The following is a 19,718-nucleotide window of genomic DNA, read 5'->3' on the forward strand; positions in this document are numbered from 1 at the left end:
GGAGGGGAGGCGAGATGGTGAGGAGAGAGCAGGAGGAGGAGGAAGAGGAGGAGGGGAAGAGATAAGTGATCTAAAGGGGAGACGATAGGACAAAAAAAGTGATGATGATGAATACATTGGAAAGTTTTTTGGCCCCGGCGAGGGTGTCAGATTGAATGGCCTGTGCGCATGTGCGAAGGTGTCCAAACTGACAATGCTGGTGAGATGAAGATAGTGTTGTTGCTGCTTCTGGGCTCACGGAGGACGACGAGAGGAATCTACAAGCCGACAAGATGAGATCCAAGGCGAGGGCTAGAAAACTGGCCAAAAGTAGGTCTTCTTTTTTCTTCTTCTTATCGCTTTCAGCCGCCGGCTCCCAGCTCGTGGCTGTGTACAATGTCCATGTCCTTGTCATTTGTCATATCCTTAAGAGAGGAGGGGGGCGACTCTTTGTCCAGAGTTAACTTTTCTGCTGGAAAATGTGTCCCGCTCCGGCTGCTCAGCCTCGTTTCTCTGCGTGCTGCGGTCTTGGCTTCGTTGGTTCTCAGTGTCTTAAAGTTTCATGTGTGATGAGAAACGCCGCTGGTGCTTTCAGTGGATTCAACTCCTCTAAAGGCAGAGATAAACATTGCTATCCAAATCGGAGCTCGATCTTGTAATATGCTCTATTCGGGTATCGGGAGGTTCAGAGTAGGCGCAGATACGTTACCAAGAAAGTTGTCGAAACGGACAGTAACTTTTTTTTTTTTTAAGAGAGCCGTTCCAAGTCTTGTAAAATAATATTCCCGGCTTTTGAAATAGTGGGCGCTGTGGCACCGCTGCTCGCTGCTGCAGAGCTCACAGCGAGCCGAGCGCACTCGTCCACTCTCCTACAAACGGAGACGACCGCATGTGAATTTAGACAGAAAAGGCAATATTTTAATGCAGATTTTTTTTTTTTTTTTTGTCGATTCCGCATAAACTTCAGAATAAATCGCTCTACAAGCAACTTTATTTCGTCGCGGGGCCCTCGGACTGCAGAGGACTGGTTCCTCCTCCAGGGAATGCCAATCAATAATGCGTCTGGTGGAAGAAAGCGCCCATGCCACTACTTAGTGGACTGCTGCTCGCGTCACACGGAAAAATTCATGTATTCAGTTTTGTGAACATGAGTACTTTGTTGTTGGAAGTAGACCATGCTTATTGTTTGACATTTGTTTATTATTGGTGGGTTGATTTATGAATCGTTTTTTTTTTTTTACACCGTATTTTTTGTAGTTTTTTTGTTTACACCTGTATGACTGCCCGTTGTTTTCCACGGCGAGTTATGTGGTCAATCTGCTTTTTATCCACAGTTGATTTGAAAGACGATTGCATAACATATTAACGCTTTATCTAGGCCTGTTGGCATTTGCTTTTGTCTTAATATTGTTGTTATATTTTATCCATAGTGAGTATCAAATGGTAGTTTAGTTAAAATTCCTAGCTGTTCGTCCGTCTATTTCTTTTTAAACAATTAAAAAAATATATATTTTAGAATAGACCTGTTACTGTTTCTGTGTTGTGCTTTGTTGCATGTTTACAGGCCTATAAAACTGTGTAACTTTACCAAAGCCACTGGCCCTCTTCATTTAACATGGACCTCGATCTTTATATCAGATATGCAGGATTTAATAATAAAAAAATAAAAAAAGTTTTTTAATTTCAGACTTTAAGTGAAATACATTTTAGTGCACAACTTTTGAAACAAACCAGAAACGAGTTTATTCCTACATTTAGAAATACTAATACATTTGACAGATTATAATAAAGTGTTTAGTTTGGTAAAGGGTTCAGCTCGAATGCATTCAGATAAAGGCTAAAAAATACAAATTAAAAGGATAAGCACATTTTTTACAGTCGTGATTTTTGCTATTATTTCCTTATTACTCTTGCATGCTCTGATTATTTCACAGGCATCAAGTTACCTAATAAGTTAAATAACAACAACTAAAAGAAAAGGAACGGGAAGCAAAACGCTAACTGGGTTGGTTACTTTGTGAAAATACTTAAACATGTCGAGCAGCCTGCTTCTTGCCAGTAATTGCACTTGGTCTTGATCGCCAAACAGCCCTGGTAGTCTGTTGATCCGGGTGCTAATGGACACACATACCTGGCTTTGTAGCCCTCTCACATCGGACAGCTGGGACCCTCTGCAGCCCGGAGAGGCCTCCGATCACAGTGTCGCAGCGGCGGACCAGAGAAACCGAGCACACATGAACAAATATCGAGTCGTTCTCAACATTCAAAACATGCAGAGCCACAACTTTTGAATGCGACGCGTGGGAGGATATTCCACTCTCCTTTTTTTCCCGTTTTTTCCCCTGCCGCTGAATAGCCTGCTACTTGCCTGTAGGCCCAAAGCAATATTCACCAGCTGCTTTTACCATTTTATTTTTAACCCTCGTGTATATTTTCCTCTCTCGGCACACACAGACGTCAAAAGCCACGACTCTGCAGAAACTTGGGACTCCGCAGTCCCACATGAAGAATATGAATATATGCTTTCTTGATTAGCATGCATGTCGTTCTGCTTCGTTTAATGCTTTGGGGTACCAATTATGTGAGTGTTTTATTTGGATTATAACGTAGTATCGCCCTTACAGGTGGAGTTTAAAAAAGAAAAGAAAATATGAATAAGCCTATAGCTTAGTTACCCCCAGGTTTTAATTTAAGGCTACCTGTCGTAGCCTATTGGTTTGGATTATTCGTGTCATCGTAACAACTATAGCATATAAACCGATACAGACAATCTAGCAGTCAATACTGCACCAAAGTGGCAATGAACTTGCTTTTTGTACTCGGTAATTTGCTCTCATTAAGTTAAATTGGGTTTGGATCAACATAAAACTTCAAATTTAAGCGAGTAGATGGTTTTCTTTGCCAGGTATTTTTTAAGTGCACAGGTGAGACACTAAAACACACACACACACACACACACACACACACACACACACACACACACACACACACACACACACACACACAGAGGCATTGCTTTCTCGCTCTGTGTCTTACTACTCGCCTACAGCCAACTAACACCGTCTCACAGAAACCTCAAGGAATATAATTCAAATAGAAACATGTAGCAGCTTTGCACACATTCGGAGAACGGAAGGAAAGTGTACACACTGATTATAACTGCAACGTACACATTTATACACGTAGCCTACAGGATTTAAAAAAAAACCTATTTCAATTACGCCGACCGTCTGCATTATCAAGCCAATACAATGAAAGGTAGCGCCACGTGGTTTTTACCACCTGATTTATTTCATTTGAGCTGATTTTGCGCAAGTTATGTGACCATCACCACCTCTTTGCCCACCACACTAAACAAATGCACACAAGTGCTGACAGTTATTCGTCTCTCTATCTCTCTGGCCTTTATACTATTTGCCAGACATCCTATTGATCCTTGTGTTAAATGCCCCTTATTAGATGGACTGCCAGTTATGGACTTGGCCTGGCTCAACAGCTTCTGATGTTTTGACAGAAGTAATAAAACCCAACCCATAACACTTTAAAACCAACAATAGTAGCAATGTTGAACCTCTGGCTAAACGTTCAGGATCTTGTGTATGCTTCCATGTATTACTGCTATGCAGCTGTAATGTGTGTCAGATAGCACTTCTCCATGTTCACAGATTAGAGCCTGAAAATAAAAATGATATGATCACCAAATGAAAAGGAAATGTGATGTCAGTGTCAGGTAGTGACTGCAAGTCATTGGCCAATTTTTTTTTTAAATGTACTTTTATGAAACTCTAAATCCTTTAGTTTTAGTTGCTTTAATTTTGACGTTGGCGCGTCAGTGAGCCAATGAAGAAATACATAGAAATCTGGTTGATGACTCTTGTTTGGATAGTTTTAGAAACCTTTCTTCATGGTGCTGCAGGATTTTGACAAGTTCAGTTTAATTTGTAATACTAACACCGTTGCTAATTGATGAAGGCTGATGATAAACCTACAGTGCCAAAGACATAAAGCCATTTGTTTATTTCATTTTGAATGTCAGTAGTGTCGGACATAATGCAAAATGCAAATACCTGTGAGATCTTTATTTTATTGCTGCAGACCTTTCCTAGATAAAACACAGTGGGAAACCTGAGCCTCTTGTGGTTCCACAGAGTCCATTTGCATTCATATGTGATGATGTGAATGATCTTAGCAGCGCTCGGAATCAGGCAACACCAGTTTTGCAGTTTTACATCTTTGTCTAAACGGACAGACTGTGACCACTACGGTAGTCACAGTCAGACATACTGTTCACAATCCAATCAGGAAGACCACCTGCTTTGTTAAATCAAGTTTTTGATTTAGAAGCGCTAAATTTGCAATTGGGGAGGTTTTCTTTTTAGCATTTGGACTGATTTTAGGACCATTTTTGTCCATTTTTTGAAGGATTGAAAAATTGTGTAGCCTAACTAATTGCGCATTTGGCAAGGCCACATATGCTGCATAAGTACTTGATTATGGATGTTTGTGTGATGTGAGTTCCTCATCCCAGTACGTGCACATGTGGGAAACAGTTAAGTGTGTTTTGTGAGCACCAAGGTTCTTATTTTTTCTTTCCATATTTATTTCCAGGGCTGTTTCCTCACCTTTGTCCAGTGAAATACCTTTGCACTGTACATGTAAGACAACTGCATTGATGATATCCTATGAATCAAGTAACTTTTCTGTAATAACCCCCAAAAGTTAAGGCACTTTTATTCGTAACACAGCCATACATTTGCCCATGTCTATTCGTAACTTATTAAGTAGTCGTAGGGGGAAGTTACTTTGGTTAAGGTTAGGGTAAGGTTTGGTCATGGTTACAGTTTAAGTCAAGACACTGTCCGTTTTGGTAGCATATGGTCCACGTTTGAGTCACATGATATGATACAAATAAAGATGCATTGCTTTTTGTCACCATATCTTCAAATTTGCTGTGAGAGCAAACTCCTGAAGAAGGGTCTTTTCTATTAAGTATTCCTATTACCCTCAATTGTGGAAGACGGTGTAATCTGAAGTCTCAGTTCTACTTACTAGTGCTATTTGTTCTTTCACCTTCATCTAAATAATTAATAACAGTATATGAACTGGTTACTCTATAAATTACCTGCACTCTAAAGATTTAAAGAGTGAATATTAATTTATGGGAGCATAGTTCAAATGGGATATTACAATCCTTTTATTAAATGGTCTGTTTTACGACGGCTCCGCTGCCAACTTTCAAAAGTTTTCTTTCACTATCAGCGAGTCCCTCTCTTCCTCCCTGAACCCTTTGTGAGACGGTGTTTTATTGCCAGGCAAATGCTTGTATTGATATTCAGTCAGTTGCTGCTGTAAAATGTGCTGGTTTAAGTTTAAGTATCCCTTGGAAAAGATTCGTCTGTAATCAGGTCAAGTACAGGTGCCATGAATTGTGAAAATATATACATATTTTTTTTAAAATGAATTCCAGTGATCTACACAGAACAGAAAAAAAACAATACCCTTCTGTGATTATGAGGTTGTAATTCCACATTTAGCTGTTTCAGAAATCCTCAGTGTTTTTTTTTATTCAAGTGATATAATATTTGTCTCATATACAGTACATCTTTTGGCTCTGTGATCACCCAATTAGTCTCATTGCAACACAAAATGTCTTTGTTTACTCAGTTCTAATTGTATCACTTCAAATGAAGATATAATGTTAAAAGGGGGAAAGGGGTTGGCAACAAATTTAATATTTATGTGAATAATCTATATTCAGTATTGTGTTTGCTTGATTTAACAAATATTCTCATTCAAGACTGTTAATAGCATCCCACTCTGCAAACAAAAGAGGGAAAATAAGACCGCTTTGGTTTTTGGAATAAGCAAAATGTTGCTTACTTTACAGAACGTCACAGTGACTCTTTAATGAAACACGCACGCACGCACGCACGCACGCACGCACGCACGCACGCACACACACACACACACACTAATAGTGGTGACAGATTTTTTGGCAATGTTAGGATTTAACCCCAATCAATCACAAACTAGAAAGGTTGAGTGTAAATGTCATCCGAACAGCAGGAGCTGGAACTGTTGGCCGGCTAAATACGTGTGTGTGTGTGTGTGTGTGTCTGTGTCTGTGTGTGTTCTCATTTGACTACATTTGTGGGGTCCAAAAACTGGGAATACAGTATACTTGTGGGGTCCGAACAGCCCTTTAAAGTTGTGGGGACAAAATTCTGGACCCCACAACTTTAAATGGCTGTTTAAGGTTTAAGACTTGCATTTAGGACTAGGGTTAAAATTAGGTTATGGTTGGGGTGAGGGTACGGGTTAAGGTTAGGCATTTAGTTGTGGTGGTTAAGGTTAGGGTAAGGGTCTAGGTAATGCATTATGTCAATGGCAGGTCCCCACAAAGATAGTGAGACGCTCTGTGTGTGTGTGTGTGTTTACGTACACCATTTTCTACACTTGTTAGAGATCCTGTCAATGTTCCGAGCTTTGACCTAGGTACAATGACGGGTTGTACACCAGACACACACACACACACACACACACACACACACACACACACACACACACACACACACACACACACACACACACACACACACACATTTTAGCCCCGTGCTTCCTGTCTGGTGTTGGCTAAGTCAAATTTTGAGTTGACATACAAATACCATTCCATTAAGCTCTTGCACATGGCTCTAAATCCCATTCATTCCAATGATAAATTGACCTCACATTATCCATTTGGCAAATATGCCTATTTTTGTATTGCAGCATGACCTCACCCGCCATGTTTGTAAAAAACCAAAAAAAGCAATCTCCCAATCATTTGGCAGTGGAGTCTTTGGCCTGCCTGAGATAATTTGAAGATATGTATACCCAATGTTTTCTTTTTGAACAGCCCCCTGTTTTTTGTCTCTCCTCTTACGCTTCATTTTCAGCCTGCAGATGGGGGCAGGGTCTTGTTAAAAATAGCCGAGCAGCATTCAAACAGTGGTATGTGTTGGTGTAAGGGATTCAAAAAATGAAGAGCCATTACACTGCGCTTAAATGCATTTTGTCTTGACTTTTGTCTGCTTATCGAGTTACGCCCCACCACTGCCGGGCCGTTTGGAGAAGATTCCATCCAGCCTCTCAGGGCTAAGAATACACCGCGACTGCTGGAGTCATCCCATTGGAAGTTCATCATCCTTACTTCTTGAGTACGCTGATTAGAGCTAAATGATTATATCTCTGTGTGTCTGGTGTGATTGTGCACCACCCGCTGTTAAACAGTGTGTTGTTTGCTAAACAAGGGGCAAATGTGTCGAGTCCCTAATGAGTGTGTTTTAGCAGCCCTCATGATTCCCCCTTGCATTGTGATATCCAAGGGATTGCTCAGCATTGTGACTAGTCTTATCTGGGTCTAATCCCGATTTGTTTGGTATTAGCCCGCTCACTTTCTCCCTCTTTCTCTCTCTTTTCTTTTATGCAGACATTTGTCCTCACCCTGCTCTTTTCCTTTCATCCAGTTCTGAACTTCCTGTCCTTTATTGTCCATTCTTTCATTCACTTCTTGTTTTCCGTTCTCTGTGCAGGAAAACTTTGTTCTTTGGTGTGAAGACAAAATGTCAGTGAGAACTAACAAGAGCTGGGTTATAATTTAATTACTTTTATTTATAAAATGTTTCCACTGGGATAAATTGTGAAGATCTTATAATGGTATTGTTTTGGCACATTTCTGTTGTCCAAATAATGATTAATGAGTTGATAATTTGCAAAAGTTTGGCCAATTTTTTCCAGTTTAGTCTCATGTAATGAACTAAAATGGAAGACTGTTCTTTGTTAACTTCCATTCAGTTTGATTTACAATTGCTTTATCATGATAAATATCGATATTGTTTTATATTACCGTACAGCTTTAAAATAAGCTAATGCAGTCAGTCGGTGCGCCAAGGCAATCATTTCAAATACACAAAGATTATAACGGCAAGTTGACGCAAAGCCAACTCAAATTAAAGTGTACAGTAGCTGAGTTTAAGCTACAAGTAACCACAGACCAGCTGAGTGGTGTAATGTGACACTTTCTTGAAATTCTCAGTGAACAGCACTGAACAGAACTACTTGCTTTCCTCAAAAGTTTTCTTCCTCTGTGTTTCACAAATCATAGCTTATCTCTAGATCCCCCCCAGCATGTGTGTATGTTGGGGGGGGGGGGGGCGCGCACACACACACAGCAGACCAAGTCCCAATCCGCAGCTGCTGCTGATGGCTCATCCTGTCCAGATATGATAAGCAGACAAACTGCTCTGTCCCCTGGGCTGTTTGTCTGTCTCAGAAACCGACAGTGGTGTGAAGTGGCAGCGTGACTCTGAACTCCCTCTACCTGCTTCCCCTTTCATCAGGCCGCCAGTTCAAAGCCCTGGCTCCATCTTCACTTCAATCTCTCCCACTCCGCCCTCCCTCCCTCTTATCGTCTTTCTCGCTGTGTTTCGTCATTACCACAAAGATGGGCACGCAGTGTCTCATTAAAGCGGATTAGAGACATCTCCTCGTCTCAGAGGGGCCGAGCGGGACATTTCTCCTCTTTAGTCACCCCCCCCCACCCTTTTTCTCTCAGAGATCAGGTTCTTTGATTTGGCCAGATAAAGACCCCTTTCATGTCGATGGGGACGGTTAGCGATTACACTGTCAGACCCATCGTGTTGGTGAGTTTGACAAATTTGCAGCGCTAGGTGGGGCGGCTGTGAGGATTGTGCTATAGGGGGTGGGTTTACAAGCAGATTCACCATAATTGAGCTGTCATTATCCTGTGACCCTGCCAGGCGCTAGTACGTAGTGCTCACCAGTTCTGTATTTGTTTATTACTTGGCTAACTTTCTTCGTGAGTATGATGGATAGAAGGAGTGAGAGGGGGGAGAGTGGAAGCGGGGTACCAGTCCCAAGATGGATGCCTCTGCTTATTTGACCACCTCTCTTGAGTGCTGCTGTCCATGAAAATTGGCTCTACTACATCACTGCTGCGAGTTTCTGTATCTCACCCAACTCCTCCCTGGTGTAACACAATTAGGCCCATATCACCGGCTGCCATTTGTTTTCATACAAAATGAAAACTGGTGGCATGTTGATTACTGAACTCCCCAGAGACAAAGGGGCCACTATTGGTGTGGTTTAATTTCATTAAGTAGAGTGTGGCGCACAGAATAAATATATTAAGAGCTCCCTCTCATTGCAGGACCTCAATTTACCGACACTCTGTATGCTAAACAAATCCTTGGTGTGGTTGAAATTAGGCACATTTCTATGACCTTAACACATTTGTTCTCTGGTGTTTCTTCTTGTGTGACATGATGTTTCTTGTTTGTTTGATAGTCTCAGTACAGAACTTGTTGTTGATGAAAAATAAATAACTATTCTGAAAATGTACTTCTCATTATTCAGCTGATGATGACAGGGCTCAAATTTATCATGTTTATAGGTAGTTTTTTGACAGATATGTACTCTGCTCCAATAGATGTACAACCATTCTACTAACTATGGGCTGTAAATTTCAGATGTGGGTTAGAAAGATGTTGTCTGGAGTGAGTGAGGGAAAGGAAAGTCTTTTCCTGGCAGGATAGTGTGACTGGGTTAGCCCAGAGATTTTGATGATGGAAGCAAAAGCCCTGCTTGTTAAACTTGGAGTCAGATTGGTTGAAGCGATGAGTAGTGCAGAATACGTGTGTGTGTGTGTGTGTGTGTGTGTGCGCGCTCACTTGTTTGTGTCTGTGAAGGTGTTGGAGGGGTCTTGGCTAAAACATTTCAAGATGGCCCATTAGCCGGCGCAGGCCCGTCCCCTCCCGACACTAGGATTCCTCTGTGCTGACCCCCTCTCCTCCAGCCCTCCACCTCTCAGCCCCTCTGTCCCAGAGGCCCCCAGCCTCATCCTGCCAAGTGTACGGTTCCAAAGTAACGACGAAGCTGCCTGCGTGTGAAAATATTGAATTGCAAAAACATCCCTGGGTGAGAGGGTGTGTGAATGGAGCTTTCAGCGCCGGGCCCGACCCTGGCCCTGTGCTACTGACTGACGGACAACAAATGGCATTTTGTGTCCAGAGTGAGGGGACAGAGGCAAAAGAGTAAAGAAAATGAGAGACACAGAGAAACTGTAGGGGGGGGGGGTCCTGAGGTTTTTCAGGCCTCTTCCTTCTGGGGCCCTATATTCAGGTCTGAAATGCCTAATCACATGCCCTGTCTGACCTTTGCCCCCCACTCAGCTAAGGCTGTCAGGCTGCACTCCAACAGGGAGCACAAAGCCTCACAGCCTCAAAGGCCACCATTCACCCCCCTGTGCAGCCGTACTCCAACAGTAATAGGTAAAAGTAATGTCAATGACCTCCACTTTTCCTCACGCTACAGGAGGGCAAAACTCTTAAGATTCCCTGATAATGTCAAGAGGTAGAGGGTGGCCATTTTGGCTCCTTATCCACTGCCTCTACTTAACTCCAGTGAGATGATTAGTAAAGCAAACTGAACTACCTCTTTTGTGGCAAAACTATTCTTTTGGTTATAAAGACATTTTAGATTTTCATGCCTCCAAAATTGATGGGAACTGAGATGGAAAATGATGGAAATTTTAAAAAACAACATGGTTTTGTTTTTGGTTGCTATGCACCGGGAATATAGTTGTATAACTCAGCTGAGAAGTGTTTGTGTGTGTGTGTGTGTTTGTGTGGGACATTCGTGAATTTCTGATGTCTCAGCGGACTGACTGGGTCACAGTATGACCGTAACCTCCTGTCTCGCTTTGCAACCCACACACTGCATCTCTCTCTGTGTCTCTCTCCTGACCAGTCCTAGGATTCTTTCTTCCCTTCTCTTTTTCTCTTTTTCCCCTCTTTCTCTGGAACACTGGAGTTTCTCTCTCTCTCTCTCTCCGGTCTCCTTTGAAAAGATGCGGCGTCTTTGTCCGGCCTGATAAAGGATGCCATAGTTCCCCTTTTCCCCTTCTTTGTGGCCGGGGGCTGGCGGCTCCTGTAGAAGTGCAAATGGTATCCTCTCGGAGGGGCTATCCCCGCGGGCCCTGGAGGGCCCTCTCTCTCCTCCAGGCTTGGCTAATTACCACCCTGCTCCCCCTCACAGCCCCCACCAGCTCCCTGGTCCCTGGAACTATGGACGGCACATTCCCACAACCAGCACCTGGCCTTCTTTTCTCCTGGCCTGCTTTGATGGCTGACACCCCAGCCTACCCCTCCCTCCCTCCTTCCTCATCCTCTTCTTCTTTCTGCCCCACTACCTCATGTCTCTCTCTCCCTCCCTCCCTTTGACTTCTCCCTCTCTTGCATCTCTCTCTCACTGACTCTCATTATTAGAGGTTTTAAATTGCTTTCTGACCCTGACAAACTGCTCTTGTTGAAAAGGGAGATGTTGAAGAGGGGGGCAGCGGATGTGAGCCAGAAATGGAAGAGAAGAGGGATGCAGTAGAAAGTTGTAATGTTTTTAGGACAAAATATCGATATGGCAATAGTATCAGTATATCATTGCTCTAAATAGATTTTACTGCAGCCTGCATCGCTACTTCATGGCTCCTCGAGGTGGTGCTCAACACTTGAATGAGGGAAACTCAAACCTAAAATAACTAGCCGAAGAGGTTTTCTACAGAATGGCGGACAGCAGTTTGAGGAAAATAGCAGATGCCCCAGCAATGTTTAAGTCCAAAGACTGGACCCATAGCTGTCCTATAGTTATGTAATTATTTTTTACTCTGAAAAACGTGCTGCAAAATTTCAGTTTTCAAACAGACTGTGCTTAAAATAAACTAGTTAATAAAGATAGAAAACCTGCACTTAACCTTTTCACGGGCCTTTATATTCATAGTTAGATCCATATTGTGATGAATCATTATAGGATTGTCTAGCAATATTTAGATTATCAAATTATCAGAACTGCTGTATCGTGACATCTGTATCGTGAGCCGTATCTCGTTTTGTGAGGTACCCTGTGATTCCCACCCCTAATGTATCTATGGTCAATTATATATTTGGTTGTGTTTGTGACCCAACCAGTCACAAACCTCAGATTGCCCCCTAGGGAGACTGTATGAGGTATTTTAGAAAAAAAAAGGGTAAAAAGCATGTCCATTGTACACATCCCATTCTCAGCCTAGATCTTACTACTTGTTTCACGTGTTGCTAAAACAGGAACAAAAAGGCGTTTCTCTCTCATCTTATATGTATGTGGTTGGTATAGTTTGCAGAGTTAAAGAGGGACAATGAAACTTGACCAGTGGTTGACAGAGATGAAGTTGATGATGTTGAACAATCTCTCTCTCTTTCACACACACACACACACACACACACACACACACATACACACACATACACACACACACACGCACACACACAAATATCTAATTTAGTTGCATATGTGCATTCTACTAGCTGTAGGCCTAATCAATAACTTGCCCCAGTGGATTTGACCAATTCATAGCTTGCCTTTGTGCAGTCTAGCAATCCCAGCGAGGGCATTTGGACAGCTTTCTGAGGAAAACAAATAGCTCTATTACAAGCTTGTGCTCTGTGATGCTCAGTGTCCCAAAGGCAAAGTGCATGGCCTGTATTAATTATGTGTTCTCCACACAGGTTTTCCTCATAACACAGGTTCACCTGGCAGAGTCTAGAAAGAAGAAGGGTGCATTCATTTACAAATGAAAATGAAGATTTAGGAAGGATATTGTTTGATTGTCATGTTTACATATTTGCAATTGTATAAATCTGTTAAATAAATTGTATCTGTACTATATGATGACACATCACATATTTCAGTAATGCGTTTAGTCTAATTATCAGTCCTCCCTAAGCTTTTAAAAAGACGGCGTGCATGCTAGAAAGAGGAAGTCATTTGTAGTTTTTATTTTTCCAACAAGAAAAGAAACATAAACAAAACATGCACACAAATAAATCCCTTTTCAGCAAAGCAGTGGTTGCCTGTCCTGTATGGACTTCAACAAAACACAGACAGAAGCGGTGGGTGGGTCTGTGAGCTGCACACACCCAGACCAGTTACACCAGTGTACCAGAGTCGAGGCTTTGGTTTGTAAGACTGGGAGTAGCAGTTAGTATACAATCAACATTAATCCCATCCAAACTAAATGTAATTACATTAAGGAATTTGTGATGATTTTTGTGTCCAACTAACAGCTATTGCGGCCGTCATTGTTGGTTTCATAAAGCATGACTGATTTAATCCGACTTTCTTTCGATGCCAATTACATCTTGTCTCAAACATCGTCTGCCATCCAGTCTGGACATCCTAAGTATCTCTCTGTTACTGCCCTTTCTCAGCCACAGCTGCCCTTTCCTGTACAGTTCACACGTCATCACCTATAGGATTCGAATGATGTCATGAACTGGGCTGCTTCTTTCTTGTTGGTCTCAACCATAACGAGTATGTCTGGCTGTTACGTCTAAGTTGGATCATCAACGAATTGCAGTGAAAGTCCACTCTCGATATCAGTTTGTGATATTTGATGCATTCAAGTTGTTTAATTTGCTCCATTGAAATGAGTCTCTACTGTAGCATTGTAGTAGCATTAGTCTTCAGTCACGCTTCTGATTTGGTATCAGAGGTACTACCAGTGGAAAAATTTAAATCTTCTTTTATACTATTTTTCAGTTTTCTCTGTTGCTGAAACAAATTGGTGACTTTACAAATGCATCGCTGGACAGTCAACAGAGGGGAGGCATTTACCATTCATCTTTTTAAAAGTTGAATCAGTCACTTCATGGTCTCTTAATCCTGAGGTGGTACATTTAGACTTACTATAGTCTGATGTCTCCCTCCCTCTCCACATCTCTCCTCATCAAGACTAGCCACATCCTCTCTTTCGAGTACAGAAAAGGAAATAACGAAGAAGTTTCTGAATTGGGTTTTTATGAGCGGTTGAAACGGCCACTTCTGTGTTTTTTGTCTGTACGCTCAAAGTTCCTGAGGTTTTTTAAACATGTCAATTTGGGGGGGTGTTACTGTTACTTCTTAACAAAACGTCTCACACACACACACACACACACACACACATACTGACAGAGGCATCTTGTTTTTCAACAGTACTGAAGAGCACTAAGTGATGAGAATGGCACGGTGAAGTAGTGACAAGGCAAACAAAAGATGGCAGGTGGTTGACAATGCTGCTTGCCTTGGCTAAATTTTAAGACACCATTTTTTAAAATATTAATATATTTTTTTACTTTGCATACTTGTGAAGTAAGCCCACTGTTACATTCTGCTGATATGTTATACAGTTCTACGGAATGAGAATCTTTTCACTGTGAGGCCAATAAGGACTTTCTACATGAAAAAACGATGTAGGGACAAATGTTAAAGTTCCCTAGTTTTACAGTTTTCTTCTGATATTAATATATGTCTGTCTGTGGCTCTCTCTCTCTGCTTTGCCCTATTCATCTGCATTGCTCTCTCCCATTTTAATTAAAACTAGGTGTGAGGTTTGCCGTCCTGTCTTTTGACACCTCGCTATTTATCTGTCGGACGCAGGCTCAGGGCAGGACCCACGGAAAAGAAGGGCAGATTTTTGTTTTTAGAGAACTGCAGGGAACTTTGATGCCAAGTTCCTCTGCGGCAAAAGGCAAGGCCCCGACCCAGAACATCTGAGAGTACTTTGGTGAAATAACAGCAAATGTTTGTCTTGTATTGTATGGCACGCTGCTGGCGGAGCGCTAAAGCCCCTTCTTCCAGCGCCTAAAGCACCTCTTAATAATATAGTCAAGAATAACTCCTTCACCTTAATCTTTCCCTCCAATTACTGCACTCAGGGCGGGAAATTAGCAGCAGGCCCATGCACTACCCTCTTTCTTTGACACGGTTACATCTTTAATTGCAAGTGCCTCCTTCTCACTCTCATGCTCTTCTCCTCTGTCCATCACCTAATCCCTCCCTTGCTGCTTAAATTTTAGTTTCCTATCCCTCATCTCTCTGTGTGGTGGGCCAGATGAACTCTACGTAGCAGGGGGGAACGACATTTTATTGGGTCAGTATTAGAAGCAACATGTGGCTAATGGGTGGCTGCATTTTCCATGGTCTGGTCCTCATCAGTGAAGAGAAGGGGCCTAAACAACTAAACATGGCCGTTGACAATTGATACGAGCCCTTTAAAGTGGATCTGCTTGGTTGAAGAGGGGGTGGAGCGGGGCGTGTGAGAGTCTGTGGGACCGAACACACGCACATGTATGTGCACATTTGCTTTTGCACTTTAATTAGGACGCTAACAGACGCATACTCACGCACGCACACCAGCACAATATCCTTTTGGGGAGCAAATATACAAGAATGTGTGTGTCTGTGTGCATTTGTCCCCTGTGTGCAGGAGTGTAACCCACACCTTGAGTACGGTAGCGGCGGTAGCTTTGAGTGTGGTTCGTCCCGCCGTCTGATCCTCGTAACCAGAACTCTCCTTTACTGCTTCCTGTCCGCTTGACCCACCTTCCCTCTCGCCTGCCTGCCATCTGGGACACACGCACACACACACACACACACACACACACACACAGAGTTAGGACAGGGGTCCTAATGCTCTAACCTGTGTCTTTCACGTACGACTGCACCTTTTGAAACCAATATCACACTGAGGATAAATGGACTGCACCATCTATGTTGTCAACTTCTCTCTTTTCTTTTTTTCTGACATAAGGAATTAAAACCTGTTTTTTTTCTCTCAAGGCACTAGTTCTAACAATAACATTTTTATTCAGAGAGTAGAGCAGAGTCGAACAGTTTACATAATGTTCTTGTATGGGCAATTTAAAATTAATCCTATTTAAAGGTGGGAAAACTGATACAAACTGAAATGTCTAGTTATGCAGGTACAATAGCAACCACAGATAAATACAGATCTCTCAACTTTCACTTTGATTCTGTTTACAAGTACTTTGAATTTTATCAGTCTTTACTTTTTCATTCTAGGATGATTGTTGAAATGTGTACAATGTAATGGTCACCCATACTGTCTTCATGTGCAGTTTTTTTATGTGATGGGGAACATGCATTGTGTGTATTTGTTTTTTCTTTCACGTGTAGAAAATAATAAGCTGTGTGATCAGAGGCCTGAGTTAGGACCACGGATTGTTTACAGACTGACTTTTGTATATATTTTTTCCTTGAGTGTTTTTTTGTAGGCGGTGGTATAAAGGACACTGGGTTGTGACAATATGGGGGATCAGCTGATCGATCAGGAGAGGAGAGACTTTGGAGATCAACAGGGGAGGCGGTCGGGTCCTGTTAAGGTTTGGGTGCATCAGCATCTATCATATTTCTCAGGAGCCTGAGATCAGCCTGACGTCCTTTTGCTAGGTGTAATGATCAAAGTTAATTAGGCCTTTTTCTTCTTAAAATACATTTTTGTAATATTGTTACAACAGTACTCCGGATCAGAAATAGTTTTCATGTTCATTATTAGTAGGAAGTAGTAGTGTTAGTATGACTAAAACTAAAATTCTTTGTTATACTAGCATCAAAGCCTAGTAGTTCCTTTTGTGTGTATCTAAATGACATACCTGTTTAGATAGCGTTTCTGAGCAGGGGGTACTGGGTTTTCAGTAACAGGGGTCCTGGTTAACACTTTGACCACTTCCTCCGGTCTTCATACCGTCATTGTGTTCAACACGCACACACCACGGGTGGAAGGGGCAGTGTCAGGTGGAGCGGGGGACAACGCAGGGATGCGTAGCAGCGAGCCAACGCGGTGTCTGTGTCAGGGACAGCGGCAGCGCGCTCCTTTCAGCTGCTCCTCTCCTCTTTCATCACTTACTGTCACAGAGTGTGTGAGGAACATTGCTGGCCAAAGAAATCTACAGTGCTTGAACCAAAGTGGCACTTTTGACACTGGTGATCTTATTTACTTGAGATATATTGCTTAATAAATGTCAAAGTTAATCAATTAATCCTAGTTCTACTAGAATTTGATGAAACCTACTGAATTAACAATTATTCAATATGTTTCTCAATTGTTTGCCTAAGCACCTGTTGGTATACAGGTATGTAAAAAATGCTTTTTATTAAGAGGTGTTAAGCCATTTCACTTTTGTGGTTCGGATTTAACCAACATTGCTGTGCTAATTAAGGCCCAAACACAAAGAAGCCGAGATAGTAAAATGACTAAGAGTGTTGACAGCTGCCGTGAATTATAAATATATTTAAACTGGAATTCAGAACTTAACGATGGTACTGATAACGATTTGATTGAAAGTCACCACTGTTAGAATTGTCTCTCGGATAAACAGCTGGCATGAAGAATGATTCATGTACCTGTTCTCAATGAAAGGGAATAAATAGATTTGTTTTTGGAGGTTGCTCATGAGGCGATGAAGAAAAAAGCAGAGCGGGAAAGAACGGGGGAAAAAAAGACAACATATTTATTTTCAATGTTGAAGGTGCCCAATCACAGCTTATCGTTTTTTTTTGGATGACTCTTTTACTTTAAAGAGGGCAATGTATGTCCCCCTCTCGTCTCTCTCCAGAGGCGAGGGCTGAAGTGCCTTGCTTATTTTAGCAGGGTTTTGTGGTCTTGACTTGTGGTGACATTAATTGAGCGGTTCCTTTAAAGAAAAGAAAGGCTAGTGTCACGATTAGTTCGATGTTGTTTGTAGAGCTATGAAAATTGGTTTTGTTTGGCTGGAAAGCTCTCGAAAGGTGTTTATTTACACATCAGAATGTTCCAAATGGCAACTGGCTCCCTCCCGTTTTCTGTATGTGTGTTTGTGTGTTACGGTGTGCATGTTGGGATGCATACATGCCGTGTTTGCTCTCTTATGCTCAATGCTTACATGCCAGCTGTGTACTGCATGTTTGCATGTGAGAGATGAAGACCGGGGGAGAGGGTGAGACAGATGAGAGGAGGTGAGCACAACAGTTTCATCATGTCACCTGCTTCTTGAATTTCGACATAGCTTGTTGTCCTTGCTGTCCTCTTCATCCATTATTGACCACGGTTGTTCACACCAGCCTTCAGACGTTGTTACAACTCCTGTGTGTACAATCAAACCACTGGGGTGTGCGTGTGTGTGTGCGTATGTGAATGCACACACTTATCAGTGTGACTGAGGTGTGACCACTGCACTGTCATCAGGATAATTTACAGGTTTGTAACTTGTTTCTTCTGCACTGGTGTGAAGTTGAATGTTAGGTCCTACAGCACTCTTACACATACACACACAAACACACACAAACACACCTAGATATATGTAGACTGTTCCTTTGTAGTTTATTTCCTGAAACTCAGTTGCAGGAGCTTAGCAGTTCAGCCTAGTTGATGAGTGAGGGGAAGTAACTGCTCAGCCACGTATCTGAACATGGTTACCAAGACAACAATTGTTTTATTGTAGCTGGCATTTCTGTGAAGGGGACCATTAAAATAACAACATGAGGCCTCAACAAATTAGCCAGTTGGAAAGCTGGAAAAATGACACATTTGTTCTAGAGAGAGAATACCTTGTCTTGGGAATAGACAAATCAGAGTCTGCTTTCCACCTTTATTTCCATCTTTTGTGAATTGAAATGGTGTTTTTAAGAGGCATCATGGAATATGTAAGGTTAAAGTAAATTGTAGTGTATTTTACAACAGAGGATGCATTGTGTGAGTTTTTTTCCTTTAGCTGTCTGGAGTGAAGATAATGTTGATCTATAATAAAGACTCTGCGATAGGGCTTGACTAAAATAAAAAAATAAGAAAGTATAAAAACACAGAAACAGGCATGCACGCATAAGCAAATACATGCACAGTCAGGCTCAACCCCGTGTACGCACTTTTTAAACTAAAGCAGGCAGCTACATTTTTTTGTATGAAGACTGCTCTCTCTCTCTCTCTCTCTCTCTCTCTCGCTCTCTTTGCTCAACTGAAGTATCAATAATAAGATTTATCTGTCTTCCCCCACAGCCTTGATTCAATTATCTCCATCTCTCTCCCTCTTTCTCTTCCTCTGGCTCCCTCCCTATTTGCCCCTCCACTGTGGATCCGTTTCCAATTGAAGGCAGGTCATGCTTTGTGTTTCTATTTGTCATGACAGGGTTCCTTAACGAGTGGAGGCTCCCTTCCACCGCGGCTTAATCTGATCTGGAAAGAAGGGAGGGAGGGAGGGATGAGGTGGAAGGGGGGGGGGGGGGGGGGGGGGGGGGGGGGGGGGGGGGGGGGGGGGGGGGGGGGGGGGGGGGGGGGGGTAACCAGGTAAAAGTGGGGTCACAAGTAGTTTACCTTCAACTCCTTATTGTCTGCATTTCCCTTTTTTAGGAAAATTAGATTTGTGTGATCCCTCCCCCTCCAAACGTGTGTTTTGTGTCCAATCTGAAACCTTTGATGTTTGAAGGGTCCCCTGCCCCTCCACACATCCACCTCATCCAGCTCCCCCCCCACCCACCACCCACTAACCCCCAAACGTCAATACCCCCACCTTATCTGGCCTCCACCTACTTCCAGACATACCTCATTACCTGAGGCTGTATTGAAAGAAAGAGTGGCGGCTAATCAGATTGACTCCGCAGGTATTCTGCCATCAGAGGAAGTGGTGGCCATTGAGGGGTCACTGGTTTAATGTTAGGCTTCAGAAAAACGTCATGAAGTGTAAAAAAAGTAAATCTGTCGAACAATCTCGAGAAAAACCAACTGCAGCCTTTCTATTTAAAGTGGTGTTCAGGCTACACATCATGTTCTAAAGAGCACTCCACTTGATTTAATGCCACGACAAAAAGCCCCAAATGCGACAAAACAGTTTTTACACTTGGCT

The 19,718-nt window shown here is 42.4% G+C and overlaps 1 protein-coding gene across 9 annotated transcripts in view; it reads left to right on the plus strand.

The window, feature by feature from the left end:
• The first annotated feature begins 15 nt into the window (after positions 1-15).
• prdm16 (PR domain containing 16) overlaps positions 16-19,718 on the plus strand; it is a 177,406-nt gene continuing 157,703 nt past the window's right edge. For 5 of the 9 annotated variants that reach the window (XM_034876096.1, XM_034876099.1, XM_034876101.1 and 2 more), the window contains exon 1: positions 17-309. In XM_034876096.1, the coding sequence (XP_034731987.1) occupies positions 273-309 (37 nt within the window). In that variant the 5' untranslated portion in view covers positions 17-272. Of the gene's footprint in view, positions 310-19,718 lie in introns of all 9 variants that reach the window. The other 4 variants (XM_034876098.1, XM_034876104.1, XM_034876100.1 and 1 more) reach the window with 3 other exon arrangements.

This window comes from Etheostoma cragini, chromosome 7, assembly GCF_013103735.1.
Source record: "Etheostoma cragini isolate CJK2018 chromosome 7, CSU_Ecrag_1.0, whole genome shotgun sequence".
Lineage (NCBI taxonomy): Eukaryota > Metazoa > Chordata > Actinopteri > Perciformes > Percidae > Etheostoma > Etheostoma cragini.